The 23651-nt window shown below is 46.0% G+C and overlaps 1 protein-coding gene across 1 annotated transcript in view; it reads right to left on the reverse strand.

The window, feature by feature from the left end:
- The window catches only part of Wwc1 (WW and C2 domain containing 1), a 141751-nt gene that overhangs the window by 58914 nt on the left and 59186 nt on the right, over positions 1 to 23651 (reverse strand). Inside the window, exons 2-4 of the mRNA XM_021176839.2 lie at positions 16133 to 16242; positions 11556 to 11759; positions 136 to 212 (exon numbers count right to left, since the gene is read on the reverse strand). Of these exons, the coding sequence (XP_021032498.1) occupies positions 136 to 212; positions 11556 to 11759; positions 16133 to 16242 (391 nt within the window). The remainder of the gene's footprint in view (positions 1 to 135; positions 213 to 11555; positions 11760 to 16132; positions 16243 to 23651) is intronic.

Below are 23651 nucleotides of genomic sequence, written 5' to 3' on the forward strand. Positions count from 1 at the left end.
GGCAACTGCTAGCACCATTGTTTAGACAGCCACCACCACTGTTACTGTTATCACAGTGGCCTGGCGAGCCCTGGCTGCAGTGGCCTGGAGGGTCGGCTGGTTAGTGGTTAGTGAGGATGCTGCCAAGATCCCTACCCGGGACTTTGCAGTGGCAATTTCAGCTTTCAGGATCTCAGGGTCATACTTGGAGCTGGACGAGGATCCAGAGACCACTGTGGGGAAGAAAGAAGAGAATCTCAGTGGAGGAAGCACAGCGAAGTTGGCTTACCTGGGCACCTAAATAAACCTGGAGAGAAAGGACTAAAAAATGTGAACAATTTAAATGTCCCACAAAGGGGGGTTGTTAAATAAAATATGGCACACAGACGATGAAGATGATAGTGTGAGGTCTTAAGTCAGAGACTAGTGCATATGCACAAAATAATAGTCTTGGCTCGGCTCACACTGGATGACAGGATTGCTATAGTGGGTACTTCTAGCATTCCTCAGACCCGTGACACAGTTGGAACCACTTCCCTATCTCCCCTTCCTCTGGCTGATGAGGTATCTGATTCTCTAAAGACCTGTACCTATGCTCTGTACCGAGCTAATGACAGCTTCCAGACTCTTCCTATTCATATGTACTTGTTCTGCATCTCAAAGCACATGCAAGCTACCCGGCTGTTCTTACATGCCCGCTATGCTAGTTCCACACTATAGCTCACTTCCCACTTTCTTTCTAAGGACAAGGTTTCCCTCCTCCTTGCTACTCTCAGTTCTCTTGCACACAGCCCTGGGCATGTCTGCCCTGCCGCTCCTTCTCTCTGCTTTGAACTCTCACGGATGCTTCTAGCTGTTCTCTCTCCCTCTCTTACCTATGATAAAAAACAAAACCTTACTGCCAACTCATGCCACGGCCATCTTGGTGGTTTCTTTACCGTTCCCTCACTTACAAATGTAACTCACACAATTTAAAACTACAGAGTGAAATGAGAAACATACTGGTCCACGAAACCCAGCTGACAAAGACATGTAGAGAAAGTTAAAGGATGCAAACGTACAGTTGATAAACTGATCCGCAGACATGTCGATAAGAAGACGTGAAAAGCCACTTGCCTGGCGTGAGACCCTTGGTAACACTGCTGTCTGGAGGGGTGGATGGTAAATGAAACTAATGTCCACCTTTGTATTTTTAATTTTTGTTTTGTTTTTCATATTTTCTAACATGAAGATCTACTTTTCTAATAAAGATGCTAAAAAGCTAATTTTTTATATTAATATACGTTTGAGAAGAAAATAACGAACCCATAATTGTACTACCCTGAAACAATACTTTTTCCTAAGTAATCCCCCACAGCTCTTCGACAGTTCTAGCATGTTAAAACTTCACCACCTGCCAGGGAGGGGTGGCAAATGCCTTTAATCCCCGTACTTGGAAGGCAGAAACAGGTGGAACAATCACTGTGAGTTCGAAGCCAGCCTGTTCTACAAAGCAAGTTCCAGGACAGCCAAGACTACGCAGAGAAATCTTGTCTCAAAAATATTTTTTCCTCACTGCCTCTTACAAGCATCTATGTTTTTGTGGTTTATAAAAGAAAGGGACCACGACACAGTGTGCGGTACCTCAGGGAAGAAAAGGAGACAAAGGGAAACCGCCACACACCACAAGCTCCCTAACCAAACCAGAGTCGCCACAGACCTGGCGATGTGTCCGAGGTGTGGTAACAGGGAAACACGTCTAGATGTCAGAACCATCAAGTCCCCTCTGCTGAACGGCTTTTATCCGTAGGGAAGTGTCCTGCGTCACTCCGGATGGGCTAGCTCATCCCCCCTCAGTGGTGGTCTGACCACTGCAGCAAGAACCCGAGCACGCTGAGGCCAGGCTATTCTGGCTAAGCCTCAGTGTCTGGCAACAGGGGGAAGCTGCTGTTTGGATTTAGTTGAAATAGTTCAGCGGGGCTTTGAATCACGCACAAGGAGAGTTAAAGTTTGGGAAATGAGGAAAACTACCCTGTATAACAACAGATGAGGCGCCAGCAGGCAGAAAAGCAGTGAAGTCAGCAAAGCTCAAAGTGATGACCAGGGTGATGGGGTCTGGAGGTTGCCAGGGCTGGGGAGGGTTTCCCAGCCTTTGTCTGGGCATGGGACAGGACTTGGGTGCTCAGGGGTCTCATCACTTCCTGTCTTCCAATTCTTCTATTCTTCTGTGGGCTTGAGGGGGGGTGTGTGTGGGCTCTGGGAGGGACCTGGCTGGATACAGAGCTAGAATTTGGCTTAAGCATATTCTCCAAAGAGGTACTCCCCAGTATCTTAAAGTGGTTCATCTGTTATCCGTGGCGGATGGTAAGAACAGGCTGAAGAGCCTAGAGAGGTCGTCAGTGAGAAAGTAAGATGGAGATGTATGCAGAAGGGTCATCAGAGGGGCAAGCCCTCCCCTTCACACACACCCCTCTCCACCATGAAGCTGGGCTACTGGGAACAGCGCTCACTATACTAAGGGAGCGACATTAAGGAGACGGCTGAAGACCTGTCAAAAGTGGCAATTCCTGACCTGGGCTGGGTGAAGGTGATTCTGGGGTAAGCCTTGTGAAATGCATTAACATCCCTTGGGCATGCTCAGAAATTGTGGAAGCAAAGGAAGCCAAGAAAAGAACATAGTCCTACCAATGGTGCTGTCAGAGACTTGAATTCTTACTCTTTGGAGAATTCTTATGAAATGTACAATTTATACACGAAGCTGCTGAAATGGAATACAGTCTGGTGAATATTTTTTAAGTAAATCTTCTACTTAAGTTTTCTTTTTTTCTTCTTTTAAAAGAGACCTTCATGAGCTAGGTATAGTAAAACATATATAATCCCAGCACTCAGGAGGCTGAGGCAAGAGAACTGCTGGGGGTTCAAGGAGATCCCGATATATATCATATGTGTGTGTGTATACACATATATAGCATACCCGATATATATCATATGTGTGTGTGTGTATACACATGTATAGCAGAATGCAGTTTTTTAAAGCTAATAAACACACACATATTCTATATGGGCTATATATACAGTTGGACAGGTTTTCACAAAGGAATACAATCAAGTGATCAGAGCTCAGGACATGGGCGGTGAATCCCTTCACTGCCTGCCACGGAAAGGGCTTCATATCCCAACAAGACCTTAAAAATGGTCTTATTTGATCTTCATTACTAAGACATACTGTAAGAGTAAGACACACTGTGAGAGTAAGACACACTGTGATGGCTTAGTCCCTCAGAGCTTGGGGGGGGGGGCATCTGACTGGTTGACATTGTTGTTCTTCCTATGGGGTTGCAAACCCCTTCAATTCCTTCAGTCTTTCTCTAACTCCTCTATTGGGAACCCCACACTTGCTCAGTTCGATGGTTGGCTGTGAGCATCTGCCTCTGTATTTCTAAGGCTCCGGCAGGGCTGAGAGAGAACATTTTATAGTTCCTATCCCTTTAACTCATGCCCCAAATGGAACCATTTTTAATGGTTCAGTGTTCTGTCTCCCCCCCACCCCCATCATCATTCTCTCTGTCTCTGTCACACACACACACACACGAATCAAATCCATGAGAGTCACACATGCTAGGCAAGCATCCCACTGCTCAGCCCCACCTCCAGCCCTTCAGTTAGAGCTTTGTGTATCCATCCACCTCTACGTCCCCAGTAACATGTGTGCAGGGGTATGCCTCGGTCTGCTTTGGTTTTAGGCATTATGCCTTCGAGTCTTCCTTCCGCAAGGGCTGAAAACTTTAGTTTCTCTTTTTTTCCCCAGCCCACACCACACCTTGCCCCTCTCTCACCAGCACATGCTTCCAACATATCACATTTTTGGTAAAAGCTGCCTTCAGCGTCTGCACTCTTTCTCTTTACTCTGCAAATGATTCAGGGCAGAGAGTCAGTCAGTCAGTGGATTTAATTTACTTGTCCTGTTTCGTCCATTTTTGCTCTGCTCTCCCTAGAGTTAATTGTTATTTTCACATTAGCTCAGTGTCCACAAACACACTACTAATTCAGCCCCACATTCCGCGTTATCTTGGAGTACAAGCACATGCTTTCTCTCAGTAAGTGTTCAGCTTCCACGTGACCTGGGTGCCGGGTACGCATAGCCAGCACCCTCAGGCTCCTGCTTTACGGTGCTCTAGTCCCTCCTCACCCTCCTCCTCTTTGCTACATTCAAGTACCACCCTGTTATGTTGATAGAAGTTCACTTCTAGTGGCTTCCTGGGAAAGGAGACAGGAAGGAAGCAAAAGTTTTGGAATCCCACAATTCTCAAAATATCTTTACTCTGCCCTACACTTAAAGATACTTTTGTAGTTACGGGGTTTTTAGGTCAGAATCAACTTTCCTGAAAAAAGTTAAAATCATTGGTCCCGTCTAGTTCTCCAGTGTGGCTGTCGAGAAGTATGGAGCCACTCGAGTTCCAATCGCTTCTGTGTGACCTGATCTTCCCTCTGGATGGCTGTTGGATGTGTCATTATTCCTGGGTTTTCAAATTTCCAAATGGTGGATGTGTGCGTGCTGACTCCCACACACTGTGTCGGGCACTCAGTGAAGCCCTTCAGTGTGAAAACCCTCCTCCAGTTCTGGGAAATCGCTGAGTTATTTCATGGCGGCTTCTTCCTGTGTTTCCTCAGAGCCGTGAGATACATTATGATCTGGAATAGGCTCTCGGCACCAGTGCTCTGTTTTCCCTCCTGTTGCCAATCTCAACTGTATTTTGGCTCTGCTTCCTAGATTCCTCAGTTGTGTTTTCCAATCTTCCGATGTAGCTGTTATTTCTCATGTTTTGATTCCTAAAGCATCATGTGAATCTTGGAAGTCTCCTTGACTTGAAATACAGCTCCCTAGTCTTGCCTCGTGGCTTCGGATCCTTTTACGGGTCCCTCCTACTTCTCCTGAGCCTTTCTTTCATGTGTGGTCGGTCTCTATTTCTTCTGCTACAAGGACATCTGGAGTCTCAGTGGCTGCATGAGCTAAATAGTGGGAGCTAATCGAATTACTTGTATGTGTACTGCAAGGTCCATGATTTTGTGGGCTGTCTCACTCAGAAATCCCCAATATCTGTGTCTTTCAACTTTTTTTTTTCTCTTCATATCTCTCTTCTGGCCAGGTCTCCCAGAGTCCTATCCAGCCTGGTGGGGGATAGCCTACCACCATTCTGAGCACCAAATGAAACATGAGGGTCGAGTTCTCCAAAGCCTGTGTTTATGTTCAAATAATAATTACATTTTAGTGTGCTATGTCCTAGCTTTGAACATGCCTGGTATCCTCTAACATTCCTTCAGTCTTTTGCTAGGTAAGAGCTGGGTGACCTCCTGGTTGTACCAGTATGGGATGCGGTCTGTTCCAGACAACCGTTCATGACTCTCTTCTCTTCACACCTGTTTCCAGAGCTGGCTGCTGCTGTGCCGTGTGATACGTTCTCCGTAAGAGCAGAGCTGTCAGTTTCCCTAGTTTCCCTCCTCTGAGGCTGTCCAGGTAGGGGACCCTCTGCTTTGTACCCTTATTGTTGCACTTACGAACAAAACAAAACACAAAACCTATCATGACAGAGCAACTTGGGGAGGAAAAGTTTATTTTCTCTTACAGCTTCCAGCCCCATCACCTGGGAAGGACATCAGGACAGGAACTCAAAGCAGGAACCTGGAGGCGAGAACTGAAGTGATCCTTACTGGCTTGCTCCTCAGTGCAGGAGTTCAGCCTGCTTCCTTACAGAACCAAGACCACCAGCCCAGGGGTGGCACTAATCACTACCTAAGGAAATGTCCTAGAAACTTGACCACAGTCTCTTCTTATGGCAACATTTTCTCAACTGGGGCTCCCTCCTCTCGAATGACTCTAGCTTGTGTCAGGTTGACAAAAAAACTGGCCAGCACCCTCAGACTGTCAGGCGCGTCAGCAGGCACTTTTACATGCTGAGCCACCTCAGCCCTCCCGTTGGCATTTTTTTTTTTTATTTTAAACTATATGGTTCAGTGACTCATTTCTCAGTTGGGAAATCAAAGTCTGGAGAGGCGAATGAGCATAACAAGGCCTCAAAGGACCCATATCTCCCAACCTTCACCTGCTTCAGGCTGGGAGGACCCAGACAGAGGCCCCTGACATGTGATTTGTGAACTTGCCTTACATGAAGGGAATAAAGATTTCAAGGTCAAATCTGCTTAGGAATCCTGCAGTGGTGTGACTCTGGAAAAGGCCACTTGCCGTTTCCTTGTCACTACCTTGCAGGAAAGTATACGTGGAAGGCCTTGCTTGTTGCTTTCTAAGCATACAGTAGGTGCACAATAAATGTTCGTTTCTTTCTGCTTCCCCATGGGTCTGGAGATTACACCAGCAAGTCGATGATAAAGTCTATCCCACAGTATGGCCCCACCAATGACTGGTACTCACAGCAGATGAGGCCAAATGATGAAATCTTCACAAGGCTCAGCAGGCCATCTGAGTTAGAGGCCAGGCATGTGGCCTTGCCAGCCTGTTATCCAAGAAGATTTATAAAACCTACAAGAAGATCAAGATGAGGCTCTGGCCATACCTCCTTTAACTGGGATTGTTGGGCTGGGAGTAGGCAGCCTCAAATCTAGTTGCCTGATGTGACCCCCTGGGGGTGGCAGCCTCCCAAGCTGGCTCGGGTTTTCAGGATGTCTGAAAGTTGTAAGTGATGGGCTGAAGAACCGCATCGCTTGCTTCCTGTCTTGGGCTGTGTATTTAAAGGCAGAGCATCCCTGTTTGAAATGTGTGGTGCTGGATCGGTTTCAGGTTTCAGAATATTTGCATTTTGAAATGCTTGCATTTACATAATGAGGTATCTCAGGGATAGGACCCAAGGCAAAAATATAGGAAATGTATTCATGGTTGATATGAACTGAAAGTAACTTTATCTATTTACTTATTTTGAAGCAGGGTCTCATTCTGTAACCTAGAGTTGACCCGGAGCTTACTCTATAGACCAGGCTAGCCTCAAACTCACAGAGATCTTGCCTGCCTCTGCCTAAGTGCTGGGATTAAAGATATATGCGATTGCATCTGGCGTGAAAGTAACTTAGAAGGTACTTTTAAGTACTTTTGTGCGTGACACAAAGTCCATGATATGGCATCTCTCATCTGGTATTACAGTGACAAGTAATTCTAGATTTTGGAACATTTTAGATTTTGGTTTTATAGATTCAGGAAGCTCAGCTTATCTTCTTTGTGCCAGGGAAGTGTGAAAATTCATTCACAGTAGCAATAAATAATAATATAACTTTATTGATGATTGGACAATTGACTAGTTAAAATCCCATAGAAAACAGTTATTAGATCAGTTTTGTACACACAAAAGAAGACCAAGAGGTTATAAGGTTATAGAGCTGGCAGACTGTACTTGAAGCCAGGAAGTCTGTCTCCGGTGCTGGCCCTGAAAATATTATCTGGGACCATGTATGGTAGCACAGACCTTCAATCACAGCACTTGGGAGGCAGAAGCAGGTGTATCTCTGTAAGTCAGGGACCAGCCTGGTCTACATAGTGAGTTCAAGGCCAGCCAGGGTTACATGGTGAGAGCATGTCCTTAAACACACACACATTACATCTCTGCATGTATATAATAAGCGAGGCATCCCACAAATGTCTGTAATTCCAGCACTGAGGTATCTGAGGCTCTCTTCTGGCTTCTTTACACATCCAGGCATACCCCTCCCCCTATTCATACACATGCACACTGTACACACACATGCACACACTTTCATGCCCACATACGCACACACAGATTAAATGATGCAAAAAATATTAAATATCTGGACATATAAAGTAGCTTGGCAGATAGACACTTGCTGTTAAGCTGTCTTTTGGCCTTCATAGGTGCACCGTGGCACACATGCACATTAAAAAAATAAAATAAAATGTAAATTCTCTCGACCTAGCTTGGGACTTTGAGATAAGTCCCACTTTAACCATGGAGTTATGTGTTAGCCATTCAGACGTTTCTAAGGAAATTGTACTGGGCACTTTCCCTAGACCAGTGGTGTTCAAATGGAGCCAATTTTGCCTTCTATGGGCCCCCGAGATGTCTGGAAATGTTTTTTTGTTTGTTTGTTACAACTTGCAAAGAAGGGGTCCTGCTGGTACTTAGTGAATAGAGACCAGGACGCTGAACATCCTTCCACATGCAGGACATCCTCAGTACCTGCTCCAAACGTCAATGGCACTGTCGTTAAAAATCTTGCTGTGGACTCATCAGAAAAAGGCATTGTTATCATTTCCACAGTTAGACATAAGGAGTCTGAGTCCGGTGAGTATGGTCTGCATGGTCAGTGCTGTGGCAATAGATGATATGCGTGCACATCCAGGCCTTCTGAGAATGGCTTTCCCTGGCCGCCCTCACCACCCAGGAGACTGTTTACTCTTCTTGCATCTGACTCTTTTTCCCATCTGACCTTTAATTAGAAAGTTTCTATTCATAAATCCAAGAACAATGTAACGAATGTTGATACATCCTTTACCTAGATCACCCAGGGTTTTGTTTGTTTGTGGTATTGTGGTAAGGGGGATGGGACACAGGGCTTTGCACTCCTTAGACAAGTACTCTACCATTGGGTTCTAGAGATACCTACTCTCCCTTTAAAAATTAGTCTTGAGATTAAAAAAAAAATCATTATGTAACCCAGGCTAGCCTCAACCATGTAATCCTCTTGGCTTAATCTCTGCAGTAGCTGGGCTTACGGGCATGCGCCACCATTCATGACCAGATTCGCCAGCTTTTACTGTTCCCAAGATTGTTCAGTCATCCTTCTACCTGGTTAGCAATGTGCTCAGTTCACAGTAAATCTTCAATGTGGCTAGGGATGTAGAGTATATCTAGGATACATACACACAGACCTAGGTTTGACCCTCAGAATCCCTCACCTCCACACCCTCTCAAACCCCACTCCCCCAAAAAGATTCAATAAATAATGTCTAGAAACACTATCAAATGCTGAAACACACACCATATCCTAAGCCATCAACATCTCATCCACAGCTACCGGCCCTAAGCTTGATATCATAGGTTTTTTCTGTGCCTTCTTGCCCACCCCAAATAGCTTCTTTGACCTTTTAAAAAATTTAGACCAATTATCTTGCACACTTTCCTACATTATGGATATATCTGGCTGTGCTCAGGAGTAGACAGATTCAGATGAAATATTATTGTGCAGAAGCCTCTATGAAGCACTCATCTCAAAGGGCTTGTTATGTCAATTGACTATTTACTGGTGATGTTAGTTCTACCCAGTATATAAAGGCTGAAAATATCTCCTGAAAACGTTGTATAGCCTAAAATTAGTAAATAATTTGTGTGCTATTATTCTGTACCATATAAGCATCACCACAAAAAAATGGGTGTGTGTGGGGGGGTAAATTTTGCCACCTTTCAAACTATGGAGCTTTAGAGAAAGGAAAAATATCAACTTTACCTGTTCAAGTATGAGTTTCACTAGCAACAATAGTGTCTTAGTTAGGGTTTTACTGCCGCGAACAGACACCATGACCAAGGCAAGTCTTAAAGGTTTTTTTGTTTGTTTGTTTGGTTTTTGGTTTTTCAAGACAGGGTTTCTCTGTGCAGTCCTGGCTGCCCTGGAACTCACTCTGTAGACCAGGCTGGCCTGGAACTCAGAAATCTGCCTGCCTCTGGCTAACAAGTGTTGGAATTACATACAGGCATGTGCCACCACTGCCCGGCCAAGGCAAGTCTTATAAAGGCAATTATAAAGTCTTATAATTGGGGCTGGCTTACAGGTTCAGGGGTTCAGTCCATTATCATCAAGGCAGGAACACAGCAGCATCCAGGCAGGCATGGTGCCGGAGGAGCTGAGAGTTCTACATCTTCATCTGATGGCTGCTAGGAGAAGACTGGCTTCCAGGCAGCTAGGATGAGGGTATTAAAGCTCATGCCCACAGTGATGCACCTACTTCAACAAGGCCACATCTCCTAATAGTGCCACTCCCATTTTAGGATAGTGGCAACAATATTACTGTGCACTGAGGCCTCAACTTCCTATATAAAAACCTAACCTCTACAATGATGGGGTGTGGAGGCAGGGCCTTTGGAAGGTAGGCAGGCTTAAGTTAAGTCCTGCGACTTAGGCTGCTGTACTGGGAAAGAAACCAGAAACCCTGCATTGTCTCTCTCTGCCATGTGCTGTGATGTCTCAGCAAGAGGGCTGCTATGTGTAAGCCAAGAGAGCTCTCATGGGAACCTATCTGTGCCAGCACTTCCTTCATCTCCAATGTCCAGCCTCTACAGCTGTGGAGGAACACTGTGTTGGAAGCGATCTAGGCTATGGTGAGGTATTACAGCAGATGCCATTACCTATGTCACACTCCATGCTAGCATGTCATAGGACCTCCAGATAGCTGAGATCCCAGGGGAGCTCCTGAGTGTCTCAGGGGGGCAGGACTGGGACAGTGGCTGGTCCATCATGGCTGGCCCCAGCCTGTTAGCTAAATGAATCTAACAGCAAAAACAAAACCAAAAATACACACATACAACAAGATTGCCATTTTAAATATTTCAAAGCACTCTATTCACAACATTAAGTATACTCCTGGTGAGTGTGTAAACTTGTACAGCCACTACGAAAATCAATATGGTGGTTTCTCAGAAAATTGGGAATCAATCTTACTCAAGACCCAACTATACTACACTTGGGCATATACCCAAAAGATGGCTCATCTTACCACAAGGACACTTTTCGACTATGTTCACAGCAGTTTTATTCATAATCATCAGAAACTGAAAACACCCTTGCTGCCCCTCAACTGATGCCCTCTTCTGGTGTGTCTGAAGATAGTTGCAATGTACTCATGCATAAAATAAACAAATCTTTTCAAAACGTACATTCCTGCTGTTGTAACGGTGTTATATCCATCATTATTAGCCATCTATTTCTATGACTTTTTTTCCCCTCAAAGCAAAAATTTTGTACCCATTAAACAACTCCCGGATCCCTATCTCCCACTGCTGTGGGTGAGCTGTAAATGAAGTGATATGGAATCTGCTTAACATTCTAAAATGATTACAAGCGAAATGGAATGAATGAAGGCAAAAATGGCCAAGGAGTTGATGCTCGACACAGAAAGCAATGGGGTGCTGGGAAGATGGCTCGGCAGGTAAGAGTGTTTGCTGTGCACTGATAAGGACCTGAGTTAGGATCGCAGCATTCATGTAAAAATCCAAGCACAGCTGAGTGTGCCTGTAACTACAGCAACAGGGGGGTGGGGGGGAGACAGAGAAGAAGAGGAAGATAGAAAGATCATAGCCTGACTCCAGTTGGAGATCCTGTCTTAATAAAAAAATGAGTGATAGAGCAGAATACCCAGTCCTGCTGGCCTCCACACTGATGCATGGGTGCCAGCATCAGCACATACCAGTGCATAGGCACACATCCAGAGAACAAAAGAAAGACAACAGAGTATGTAGTTTGGTTCAAGGAATGGATAGGAGACAGATTTAAGTACAGAAGCTATTGACAGTACTCAGTGTGGATAGTCCCTGCTGTGCTAGTCAGGGATGCTGACAATGGCCCCAGCAATGGAAGGTACTCACAGCTAACCTGGGAGCCCAGCTTATGCTCCCAGACGGCATGCAACTGCTGATACTCCTGCTGTGCCAGCTCCAGGCGCTGCTGCTTCACCTGGTAGATCTCCTTTTGTGCACTCAGAGCTTCCTGAGCCACCACCAGGTAATCCTTCAGCATGTGCTCCTGTTCCCTCCGCCATTGCACCCTTGGATCCTCGATCTGAGTGGTTTCTGAAAAAGATCCCAAAGCAAATGTGTCAGCCATACAAGGACCTACTGTGTTGGTGGCCTATAGAACTCACCACTGGACAACAAAATCATGATGTCCAGAGACTCGTCAGTTTATATTGATGAGTTTCTTTATCTTGATGAGTATATTATAGCCAATAAATATAAATGGGTTAAACTCACTACATGGCAAAGCAATTCCATCAGGATTTGTCACACAACCAAAAAACAACTTAAGATCAGTTTTCAAACTGAACACCAAGTTCTGTCTGAGAAGAACCAAAAGAAGGAATAGGTTAAGGGCATAATAGAGGTTTAAGGCCATCTGCTATGGCTCAGTGTAAAAGGAAAAGACCAGCACTCATCAGTTTCAAAAAATGTGACTGAGCATCCTGTACTCTGTCAGCAATATAAAATATAATAGCATAAGAATATAAATTAGAAACAGAGGCATAAAACATTAATAACCTTGACCAATAATTCCTCCCATATTAATTTATCATAAACATAATTTTTAAAATTCAGGCAGTGATACATTTGTATAAAAACATGATAAATAGTAAGCCTATATTTGTGCTTCTTGATGTAAGAGTCCTTTATAGACTCTGAGTCTCAGGAGGAATTATTGGTTAAGGGTATTAATGTCTTATGCCTCAGTTTCTAATTTATATTTTTTCCTTATCTCTGGCTTACACTGCCAGTTTCTTTTGAAAAAGGCATCTTTTGGAGAGAGAGAGGGGGGGGGAAGAGGCTTTAGTTTGATGAAGCTAAACTTATTACATTTGATGGTTAATGTTTTTGGTGTATCGTCCAAATATGTGTGTGTGTGTCTCAAAATGTTTTAGATTTTCTCCTACTTCATTCTCCTTCCCCTCCCCCCACCCCCTCCCCCCTGCAATTGATCTTGAGTTTCTGGTCTCAAGTGGTTGCTCACTCCAACCTCTCTAATGCCGGGACTCTCACATCTCAGTATATGATGCTATCACACCAGGCTTGTTTTTCCCTGTGTTTTCTTTTAGATGTTTTATAATTTTAGCTTTTATGTTTAGGGTTGTGGCCCGTTGTTTTTTAATGTTTGCCCATATGGTGTGAGGTAGGGATAGAGGTAAAGAGTCCCCTCCTCTACCACTTTTCCATATGGAAAGCAATTGTACCAACAACTTTATTCTCTGGGGAACCAGGCACTCAGAAGGTCCCTTGTTGGAATCATGTTAAATGTTGCTGATTTTGAACTAGTCATTCTGTAAAGTGGCCCCCTAGAGCCTAGCCCCACAGCTGCCATGGTTGTTCCTCACAATATATAGTGTCCTACCTGAGTAGGCACTTCAAGATCATCCTGGCTAATTTTTCAGTACCTGTTCTTACTAAAGTTATACATGTTGTCGGTATGTATCAAGTTATGAAGAAGTTGAACAGTTAAGCATACTACAAAGTGTACGACCAAAAATATCCTTCCCTGGCTTTTATTCTCCCCACAGAAAGGCAGCCACCTCGACAGTATCTTAGTTTATTGTAGACAACCACTTCACTCCATCTTAAGCTCCAGATCTCATCCTATACACACATTCTCCATGCAAGGTATACAACTACTACACTCAGCAACTTTGCATCTTCTCTCCTACCCATTGAGCTGGGATCACAGGCCTGTGCCAACATATCCATCCCTCCTGTTTCTTATACACACCACACACTAGCTTTTCACAAAGTTAGCAACACAGTATTTTCTGACAGTGTGACACAACATGAAGAGTAGCTGTTAAAAAAAAAAAAAAACAGCTGGGCGTGGTGGCGCACGCCTTTAATCCCAGCACTCGGGAGGCAGAGGCAGGCGGATTTCTGAGTTCGAGGCCAGCCTGGTCTACAAAGTGAGTGCCAGGACAGCCAGGCCTACACAGAGAAACCCTGTCTCAAAAAACCAAAAAACAAAAAACCCAAAAAAAAACAGTTGAACATCTGGGAAACATGCAACATTGTTACTATGCAAAGAACTACAAATTAAAACTAGCCAAGTAATAGTCTAAGCTTGTGAAAAAATTAACTAAAAATAAAAAATGAGACCCTGGAACTGGATTTGACCTGAATGTCCTCTCCTTGAAGACTAGCTTTATTGTACCAGTAGGTACATACAAGCTTCCAAAGCAAGGAGGCAGCCAGCAGTCTTACCCAGCATGGCATGATAACCCTAAGGGGGCAGTAGTGGCACAATGCCTTGGTGGTAACTAACTGCTCTCTAATTGGATTTAAGATCCAATCAACAAGAGGGTAACCACTCAGTGCTAATGAAGTCATGGTTATGGAAGGAGAATCTACAACCACTAATTTACTAAATTAGCATAATCCTTGACAACAATGTATAAACATTTATCCTTATACCCACTGACAAGTGTAGTCTCCTTATCAAGAGAACTTCTCTTTGCAACAGGAGACCACTACAGAAAATTAAAACCAATCAAAATGCAGGGTTGTAGAACCCAGTCCCAAATGGATCTGCTTGTTAGTTTTGTGTCAGACAACTAGAGTTGTCTGAGAAGAGGGAACCTCAACTGAGACATTGCTTCCATAGATTAACCTGTAGGAACGTCTGTGGGGCCAGTGGTGTGGAAGGGCCTAGCCCACTGTAAGTGGTACCATCCCTAGGCAGGTGGTTCTGGGTTGGATAAGAAATTCACTGAACAAGCCATGGGGAACAAGCCAGTTAACAGTATTCCTTCAGATCTCTGCTTCAGTTCCTGCCTCCAGATGCCTGCCTTGAGTTCCTTCCCTGATATCCTTTCACAATGGACTTGTAGGCTGTAAGCTGAAATATCCTCTGACCTACATGTTGCTTTTGGTCATGGTATTTGTTCCAACAACAAAAACCAAACTAAGACAGATTTAGTGAAGAATTTTGCCCAAGAACAGAATATATGAGTAAGACCGCTCCGGGTCCATAGCTCTGAATGATTGAAGCTGCAATGTTCACCTTGCATTTGTCTCAATATAGCCATCTACAGATACAGCACCTTCCACCCAACAATACTACTTCCAAACCAAAGGTAAAGCAGTAGCCTGTGAGCTGGTTAAACCACTAGATAACATCTTCCCATTTGGTCCCATCTTATTACCCTCAGCATGTGCACACGTACACACACACACACATACACACACACACACACACACACAGAGGCACCCCACTTCTGCCATCATCCCCTGGAGAATTAGCTCTGCCACAGCCTGCTGGTCCCCCCTCCCTTCTGTTTCTCCAGCAACTCCCAGAAGCAGGTTAAAATCCCACTCCTGCCATGAGACTTTAATGAGGGGGATGCTCTCAGCGATTTGAAAACAGGGTAGGGCTGATTAGGGCTCCGGTCCATCAGCATTTAACCCAGCATCTGATGCAGCCCTCCAAGCATTGACCTCATTCCCCATACACACTCAATTAGGCATATTTACTTCTCATTAGCTGGTAAGCAATCATGAGTGCTAATAAAAACCTTTCCTATCCTCAACAATGCCATTAACGCCATTAGCTGTCTCTCAGATACCCTTCCATGTTTTGTTGCCAACACAGTCCGCTCATTCATCCACTTATTCATGCATCCACCCACATAGTCCCTTCTCTACTTAGCAAGGGTTAAGTGCACAACTACTGTGTATCTCCTCGGGCAAAGGCTTAGAACTAGATAGAATTAGACACAGTAGCTTCCCCAGAAGACAGTGATAGCAGGCAGAGGAAAACTAGAAGGGGAGGGCAACTCTCCCCTGTTCTCCTCCACTTCTCCCACCACAACACACTCCTGTCTTTCACAGTTCCCCCGTCACGGTCCCAGAAGGCGAGAGCAATAGTGGAGATATTCATCTTAGATTGATTACTATGGTCACACATAGGAAGTGAAAGTCGGCTGGCTCACATGTTAATCTACTAAGGACTTACATCCATCTACATAAGATGCTAGGAGTATCTAGCAAGCTAGAGGCTTGCTAGGGCTTCAGATACTCTTATGAGCAGCTATTTTTTAATGGGAAAAGAAGCCATTCATAAACATAAACATATGCAAAAATATGTATGTAGGCACACGTACAAACACACGATTGGCAATATTACAGAAACGATATGCTGAAGTTATACAGAAGAAACTGTCAGCCTCTAAAACTGAGGAGTAGGATAGAGCTGAGAGAAGTTTCAGATTCTATTAAAAAAAACCTTCTGAACTGTTGTTTTCACAAGAGCATACATTATCTATCTATATCCGAGCAGACATCTCTAAGTCTACATTAAACAAAACACAATCTGCCTTCAAGGCTCGGCTGGTGCGTCTGTGGAGGTGGGCTCGAGAAGGGAAGGGGACAGACGTGGGGACGGGGCCTGAGGAGGGGCGGGGAGGCAGAGAACTTACTGGTATTGTGATCTATGAAGTAATCTCCGACCTGTGGATCGTATGCTTCTTCCCATCCCAGCGGTAACTCATCACTGATGCAGTCAGCAAAGGTGAGTGGTTTGGTGTACCTGGCAAGGAAGACGAGAGACGGAGACACAGTCCATTAGCCTGCATTCCCCAACACTGCTGCGATGTGCTATTTTCTGGACTCCCCATTCCTGCAGATCCAGACATTTTGTGCCTTGATTCTCTGGGAAGGGGAAGCTGCTCTACAGTAGCATCAGGGTAAGGATATGGGGGGAGGTCTCTACATTCTAGTCCAAATATTTTTTGCCTCTAACATGGCAGTGACTTCGGCAAGTCATCTTTCTGTCTGGACCTTGGGTTTCTGCATCTCCAGGTGAGAGTTTGCACAACAGCGCTAAGGCCAAGTCTTGGCTCTGTGACTCAGATTCCAGCCCCCTCTGGCTTTTCCACCTGTAGCTGGCTGGCCCACCCCACTCTGGTCTTTGTCCTGGCTCTGTCTTGTATTTGTCATGCCCACTTGCCCTTTGAAAAGCTGGCCTCCCGTGAGCTCTAGAGCAACAGACGCTCCAGTCCCAGCAGTCTGGGCCAGCAAGCCATATTTATTTGCTGATTGAGTTGGATCTCAAATGCCTGCACCCACTGCTGGCTCTCCTCAGCCAGGATGGTCAAACTGATTATTTGGCAATAATAACTCTCTGAGGCCCCACTTGGGTGGTAATCACCCAAGTCTTAGTGGCAAAATCAGACAGATAAACAAATCACGTAACGGAAGCAGCCAAGGCGTGTCAAGGCTGGAAAACTGCACCACACACCATTTGTCCAGGGGTTCAGCGAGAGAACCGGGAGCCAGGAAACTAACACATGGGATCAGTGGCTTCCCGAGACAGCCACTTCCAAGTATCCCTAGTGCTGCCTCTGTCTAGAATAATCACATGTTTTCACGCCCATGTGGAGGTCAGAGGACAACTTTTGGTTGTCAGTTCTAGCCCAAGATAGGGTTTCTCTTGTTCTGTTACTGTGTGACTCCCATGTACAGCAGGAATTGCAACTTTGTACCACTGCTGGGCTTTAGAAAGGGTACTTAGGCCATCAGGCTGCAGAGCTGCCATATTTATCTCCCTGGCCTTAAAATACTCATTCTAATATTCCTGGGTTTCTGTCTGCTCCTTCCTCATTCCAGTCAGTTCTGGAAGCCCAAGAGACTGTTTCACCTTCTTTCCACAGATTAGCAAGCTGAGGTACAATGGAACAGGAAGGGTGATACTTTGACCTTCACCTGGATGATTGCTCTCTTCTTAGACTCTTTGCTGTAGACCTGTGTCTTAGAAGCTTGGCTCCTGGCTGAGTGCTATAGGAATGATGGAGCCCTTAGGCAGTGAGATCACTGGAGGTGTGCTTCCTGAAAAGGAGAGAGTGGTACCCCAGCCTTTTCTTCTCATCTCTTGCCATCTGGCTATGAAGTGAACAGCTTTGCTCTGTCACATCCTCCTGTCAAGATCTGTCGTCGCCTCAATACAAGCTCAAGGCAAGACAGTCAGTCATTTATAGACTGAAGCCTCTAAAATGGCTTTTCTTTCTGCAAGCTCGTCGTTGTAGGCGTTAGATAGAGAGATGGGAAGTTGATGACATCTAAACCAAACGTAAAGCTAGCTACATAGGGACAAGGAGGCACAGTGACACTGAAAAAGCCACTGGCAGACCAGACCCAGACGTGTTCACCCGCCTGCTTCATACTCAGGGTTTCAGAGACTGTGACCTGTAGCCACCAATTGGCTTTGGTTAATAATTCATGCATGCATTGTGGGAGACTGTGGTTCCATGTGACTGGGGCCAGGGGTATGTTTTTATAGGCAACAAACTAAGAACTATAATTGAATAAGGATCCACTACGCATTGTTCTTTGGTTGTATAAGTTGGGCAAGGACTTAATCTCCCAGAGCCTCAGAAAATTTCATCTGTGAAGTGGGGACTACTGTAACTCTTCAGGTTGCTGGGTAGGTTAAATACGGTCATGTTTGAAGTTAAAATATGTAGCACGAAAGCAGGGGGTGGGGTGGGGTGGGGGTGAGGCGGCATGGCACGGCAGTTAATGTGTTTACAAGATCATCAGCGTTTAGCTCCCCAGAACCCACAAAATGCAAGGTGAGAGTGTGGCAGCCCACTTGTAACTTCAGCCTTGGAAGGCAGAGACTAGGAGTTCCTGGAGCAAGGTGGTTAGTGACACTGTCCGTCCTGGGATGCTCTCTCTGCATCTGGCTGACGGTCCCTCTCAAAGAGTAAGTTAGATGAGTGGACCAACGAAGATCCCCGATATCAGTCAACCTTGGGCCTGTGTACCTATGTGTGCCTGTATGTACGAAACACACAAGGGGAAACCCGGGCTAAGAAGGCTACAATAGTCTTTCATTTGTTCATTTTATTTGATTTTTTTTGTTTGTTTGTTTGTTTTGAGAGAGGGTTTACTATGTAACCCAGGCTGGCCTCAAACTCCTGGTATTTCTGTCTCCAGCCTCCTGAGGGCTAGGGTCACAGGTTCACAACAGTATGCTTGGATAAAAGCCTATTATGTTCTCAAGAGAGCTGGAGAGGAAAAGGAAACTGGGCAAGAGGGGGAGGGAAAGAGGGGGAGAGGAGTAGGGAGAAACAGACAGATTTGAGTTACAGTGTTGTCTGAGGCTAGGGCTATAACTCAGTAGGCAATACTCGCCTGGCATGCTCAAAGTCCCGAGTCCATTCCCCCAGCATCACATACAACTGTGTATGGGGTACACACCTGCAATCTGTGAAGTTGGGGGGGGGGTGACTGAAGCTCAACGTCAGCCTTGGCTACACTGCAAAGCCAGCCTAGGCTACACGAGACTGAACTTACAAAAAAAGAATCTAGGCAGGTATGGGAGCACATGCGTTTGATCTCAGCACTCAGGAGAGGCAGGAGAGGCAGGAGAGGCAGGGGCAGAGAGGGGCAGAGTCAGAAGGAGAGACTGAGGCCAAGCTCTGTAGGTTTGAGGCCAACCTGGTCTCCATAGCAAGATCCAAGGCAGCCAGGACTACATAGTAAGAACCTAACTTAAAACAAAGTAAAACAAAGAAAAAAACTAGATACAAGAATTTTGACATAGTTCCAATTTTACATTAAACTAAATTTGTGGTAACAGTTATAAAGTAAGCATAATTAAGTATTGAACAATGCTTTTATCTAGGCCTACAAAGCATGCTATGAGAGCCATGTTCCCTCTCTGGGTAGTAGATGTTCTTGTTCAATTTTACAAATGAAAGCACATACTTAACAATGCATAGTTAATCTACCAGCGGTTCCAGTGCTAGATCCCAGAGCCAAAGCTTTGCCAATACAAAAATTAACAAGATCCAGTAGGTCTCAGAGCAACCTGGAGCTGTGCTAGCACAGAGGAGGAGACTGATGTGTGAGACAGACAAGGGACACTGAAGTTTTATACAATGCGTTTTCTCAGTCATTGGTACAAAGGTGTTCACTAAACCTACACCATCCATGGCTCCTAGATGCTCGGTCTCAATCCCAGGACAATCTGTTGAGGTTCCCACTAACATATCCAAGCAGACACTGACCACCAGGATCTCCCAGCATCTCTTAGTCCCTTCTGGCTGGCATATGCTGCCCCCAGCTGCCCCGCCTTACATAACCCAGATACTTTGCTATACCAATCCCCATCCCTTTTGGTCTACCCTTTGCTCTCTTGCCTCAATAGCTTCTCTTGGGTGGTGGCTTTTCTGTCCTCAGCATGACCCAGCTTAGTCTGGCCATGTTCACTCTGGGCTCTCCCAATGGTCCTTGCCTCTTTCTATACTCTCACTCATATCTACAATATAACTTCACCTCCACCGTCCCTAGGAGCGGTTATGTCCTTCCTCTTTTACTTCTGTTTTCATTCACTACACATAGGACAGGTAAGTGTTTCCAAGTCATGAGTACAAATTCAGGCTCTCAAGGTACCGGGAAGCAAAAATGTGGACAGAAGAACAGGACTCAAACTGTATCAAGACTCCAGGAATTCATCAACTCCACACACTGCTCGGGTTTCCATCAAGAAGGTGAGGCTCTCTGGTCATTAACTGTAGCATCAGTGACATGAAGGGTAGGAGGAAGATACCGATTCCTGTCAGCAGTGACTACAGACATTTTACCAACAGGAAGGAACGTGCAGCCATAGGGTTCGTCATTAGAAAGAGCAGCTAAAAGAGAAAGCAAGGCTTTGGGTTTTTTTATTTGGGTTCCCCCTTGGATGCTCAGTGTGCTTCTATGTGAAACAGGAAAGTTGCTATGGGAAGGAGCTCTACAACTTACAGAAATCTGGACAGAAAGTTCTCTCTGGAACAAATGCCAAGAGGGAGATGAATAATTCAGTGTGCAGAGAGGTGTCATTCAGAGAATCAGTATGAAGAGAAGTGTTTTAGCCTCTCCCTCCTCTCCTCTCCTCTCCTCTCCTCTCCTCTCCTTTCTTCTTCTCCTTCTCCTTCTTCTTCCTCTCTCTCTCTCTCCCTCCTTCCCTCCCTCCCTCTCTTTCTCTCTCTCTCTGACTCTCTCTTTGTCTGTCTCTCTCTGTCACTGTCTGCCTGTCTGTCCCTCCCTACCTTCCTCTCTCCTAGTGAGTGGCAAAGCTGTCAGATGTAGCCAGGACCTGAAATTTGTAGCCTCAGCCCCTTACCTAGCCAGGTCAGGTAGGTCTCTGCCTCTAGCCCCCAATGTCCCAGGCTGCCTAAAACCCCAATCATAAAAGTCAAACGACCCAGTTGCTGGAAGAGCAAGAGGGAAGCAGGGCAAGGTGCCAGACCAGAGCGGGTTCTGCCCCTTTTTAATTACAAATCTCTGAATGAGCACGAACATTCCTGAAGGTTTCACAACTGGCCTTCCTGGAAAAACAGCCTGAATGTGTGGCCAGGGAGTCAGGGAAGGTTCTGCCAGGTGCACTCTACAAGGGGCACACAGGAACACCTGTCAAGGAACAGGGCAAGTAGCTTGAGAGTTAGAGGGACACCAACCGGTCCCTCACTTTTCTTCCACAGAGAACTGCTGCTTTCCTAGAGAAGGCGGCTCTGGCCGAAGCTGAGCTCCGTGTTTGGTGCGTCTTTTCCAGGGAGACATGAAGGGGGAGGAGCGGCAACTTTTTGCCAAGTGTAACACTGGGTGGTGATTCTCTGGGGACTAAATTTGAATGGGTAAGTCACTATCCACATTCCCTGTGCCACCCAAGCTTCCCTCTTCGTGGCTGTCCAGGAGAACACTGCCCTCTCCACCCCAATCCTGGCTCTCTCCTTCCAAGTACTTGGTGGGACGGATCCCACGCTAAAGCCCTGACCCCTACCCCAATCTAAGAACAATGTGTACTCCTAGGCAGCTCTCCTCCCCACCCAGGCACAGAGTGCAGGCTGCTGCTTCCTGCCCCAGGCTGTTTCACAGGCATGGTCTCCATAGCTTAGATGGTTCATCTCCTGATAACGCTCTTCCCCCTCTGGCCAGTTTCTAAGCAGCCCTGCCCTCAAGGTTGAAAGCCCTTCCTCCTCCTTTCCCTTAATTTGATTCTGCGCTGACACCTTTACTTGTTCCTCTAACAGACACAAAGATGATAAAAATAACCATCTCACACACAAACCTGTTAAGAGGGAGAAGTGTGGCTTGGAAGCCCTGGCTCTGGGAGCTTCAATGAAACAGTCACAGAAGAGGAAAGAGACTGAGCACTGCCCTTCTAGAGTAGGGTAAAAGGCATGCTTCAGTCAGAAGCTAATGTTTCAGAGGTCCTGGCATTCAAGGTGCTGGGGTGGAAAACAAAGGTCAGTGGGGTGGTCACAGAAGCCTCTGAGGTGACCTTCTCCAGCGCTCAGGAGGTAGGAAGTAGCTAGCCAGCAGAGGTGCCAAGCATCCGAGGGAAAGGCAGGCAATAGGAGTAGCAGATGCTGAGGCTGTGGGTCAGGATAATGTTGGTACATTTGAGTCCCGAAAGGCTTGGTGTGTGAGATGGTTATTTTTTTTTCCCATCCTTGTGTCTGTTAGACACAAGACCAAAAGAAAGGTGAGGCCGGGTGCAGGTGCTGGGGCTGGGTGCGGGGTCTCCCAGCTGCTGGTGGGGACTTTAGGTCACACACCTTTGTTCTCTGCCCATGTACTAAGCACCCACTCCATCCTCCAGTCTCTTGTTTCCACTCTCAGTGCTAGGCATAATGAATAAGGCACTGTGTGTGCCTTGTGAGAGGAGGTTTACAGTTCAAACACGGAGTGAGCCCTATGACATTCCACAACAGGAGATGTGGCCAGGGTTCTCCCCGAGGCAGTGAGCCATGCACTAGTAATTAAAGGATGTAGGGATACATGACAGGTAAGCCAGACAGATGTGAGAAGACAAGGGGTTGGAAGAATGAACGGACAGTAACGGGTGTGGGCAGGGAGGGCAGAGGACCAAGCTAAGGAAGGAAAATACGAAGGCTGGCAGTTTCACGGTCTAGAAGGATGCGAGGTCATCTCCTGAGGGTCAGAAAGTCAATGCCAGGGCTGAACTCCAGGTCCCACCTTGCTAAAGATGCCTTTGTATTAGGTAACCTTGTTAAAAGGTATTTCCTTCATGTAACACTTGAGTTCCCATCTTGCAATGTGGTGTGGCCACGCAGTAAGATGACCCATCGAAAGTGTTGAGCGCAGACCTTGTAGGGAACTAAGCCCTCGATTGTGTGCATTGGTGATGTGATTCCCCGGGGAGACACCTGTGCACTGTGGGAATTATGTCACCCTGCAGCATTCCTTCCCCCAGGTGTTCAGCAGCAGTAGTTACAACTCACTGGCTCTGGCAACACCTGTCTGCCCGGGCACCAACGTTCACCTCCTCGTGTATAAGAAGATGACACACACAGTGATGAACTCCTTAAAGAGGGCTCTGCCTAGCACATGAATGCTATTAGCCATTAGCCGTGGTGCGTTGGGCTATATCCCCATATTTCCATAATATGGCATGGGAACAATAGCAAACTAATGACTCAGGCTTAAATAGCTGTAAGAAGTCTCGCACTGCACCCCATTGCCTTCCTGAGAAGCAGGGACTGGGGAAAGCACCCTCCTGTGGGCTGGTGAAAGGGTGCTGTGGGCACAAGCACTTGCACAGTTCTGATAACCCGAGGTCAATTCCCGGATCCCACAAGGTGGCAGAAGAGAACCGACTCCTGAGAATTACGCTCTGACCTCCACCCACTGTGGAAGCCACTTGTGCCCCGAACCCCCAATAGAAATTAAAGCAGGTGGGCTGAGAGATGGCAGGTGTTTGGGATTTGGCTCTCTGTATTTGCTTTCTGAAGGGAATGACATTTGCTCTGGGAAGGCCTATGCCCCTGTTTCTCCAAAACACCCCTCTCCCTTTCTCCTGCTCGCTTCTCTCAGAGCACCTGTGTCCGCATTCTTGCTCTCAGACCCTGGAGTCTCCCAAGGTCCCGAGGTCCCGGCTTTGGTTTGGCTCTGTTTACTCAGCAGCTTCTCCATTTAGCCACTCCCACT

The sequence above is a fragment of the Mus caroli genome, chromosome 11, assembly GCF_900094665.2.
Source record: "Mus caroli chromosome 11, CAROLI_EIJ_v1.1, whole genome shotgun sequence".
In the NCBI taxonomy this organism is placed as follows: domain Eukaryota; kingdom Metazoa; phylum Chordata; class Mammalia; order Rodentia; family Muridae; genus Mus; species Mus caroli.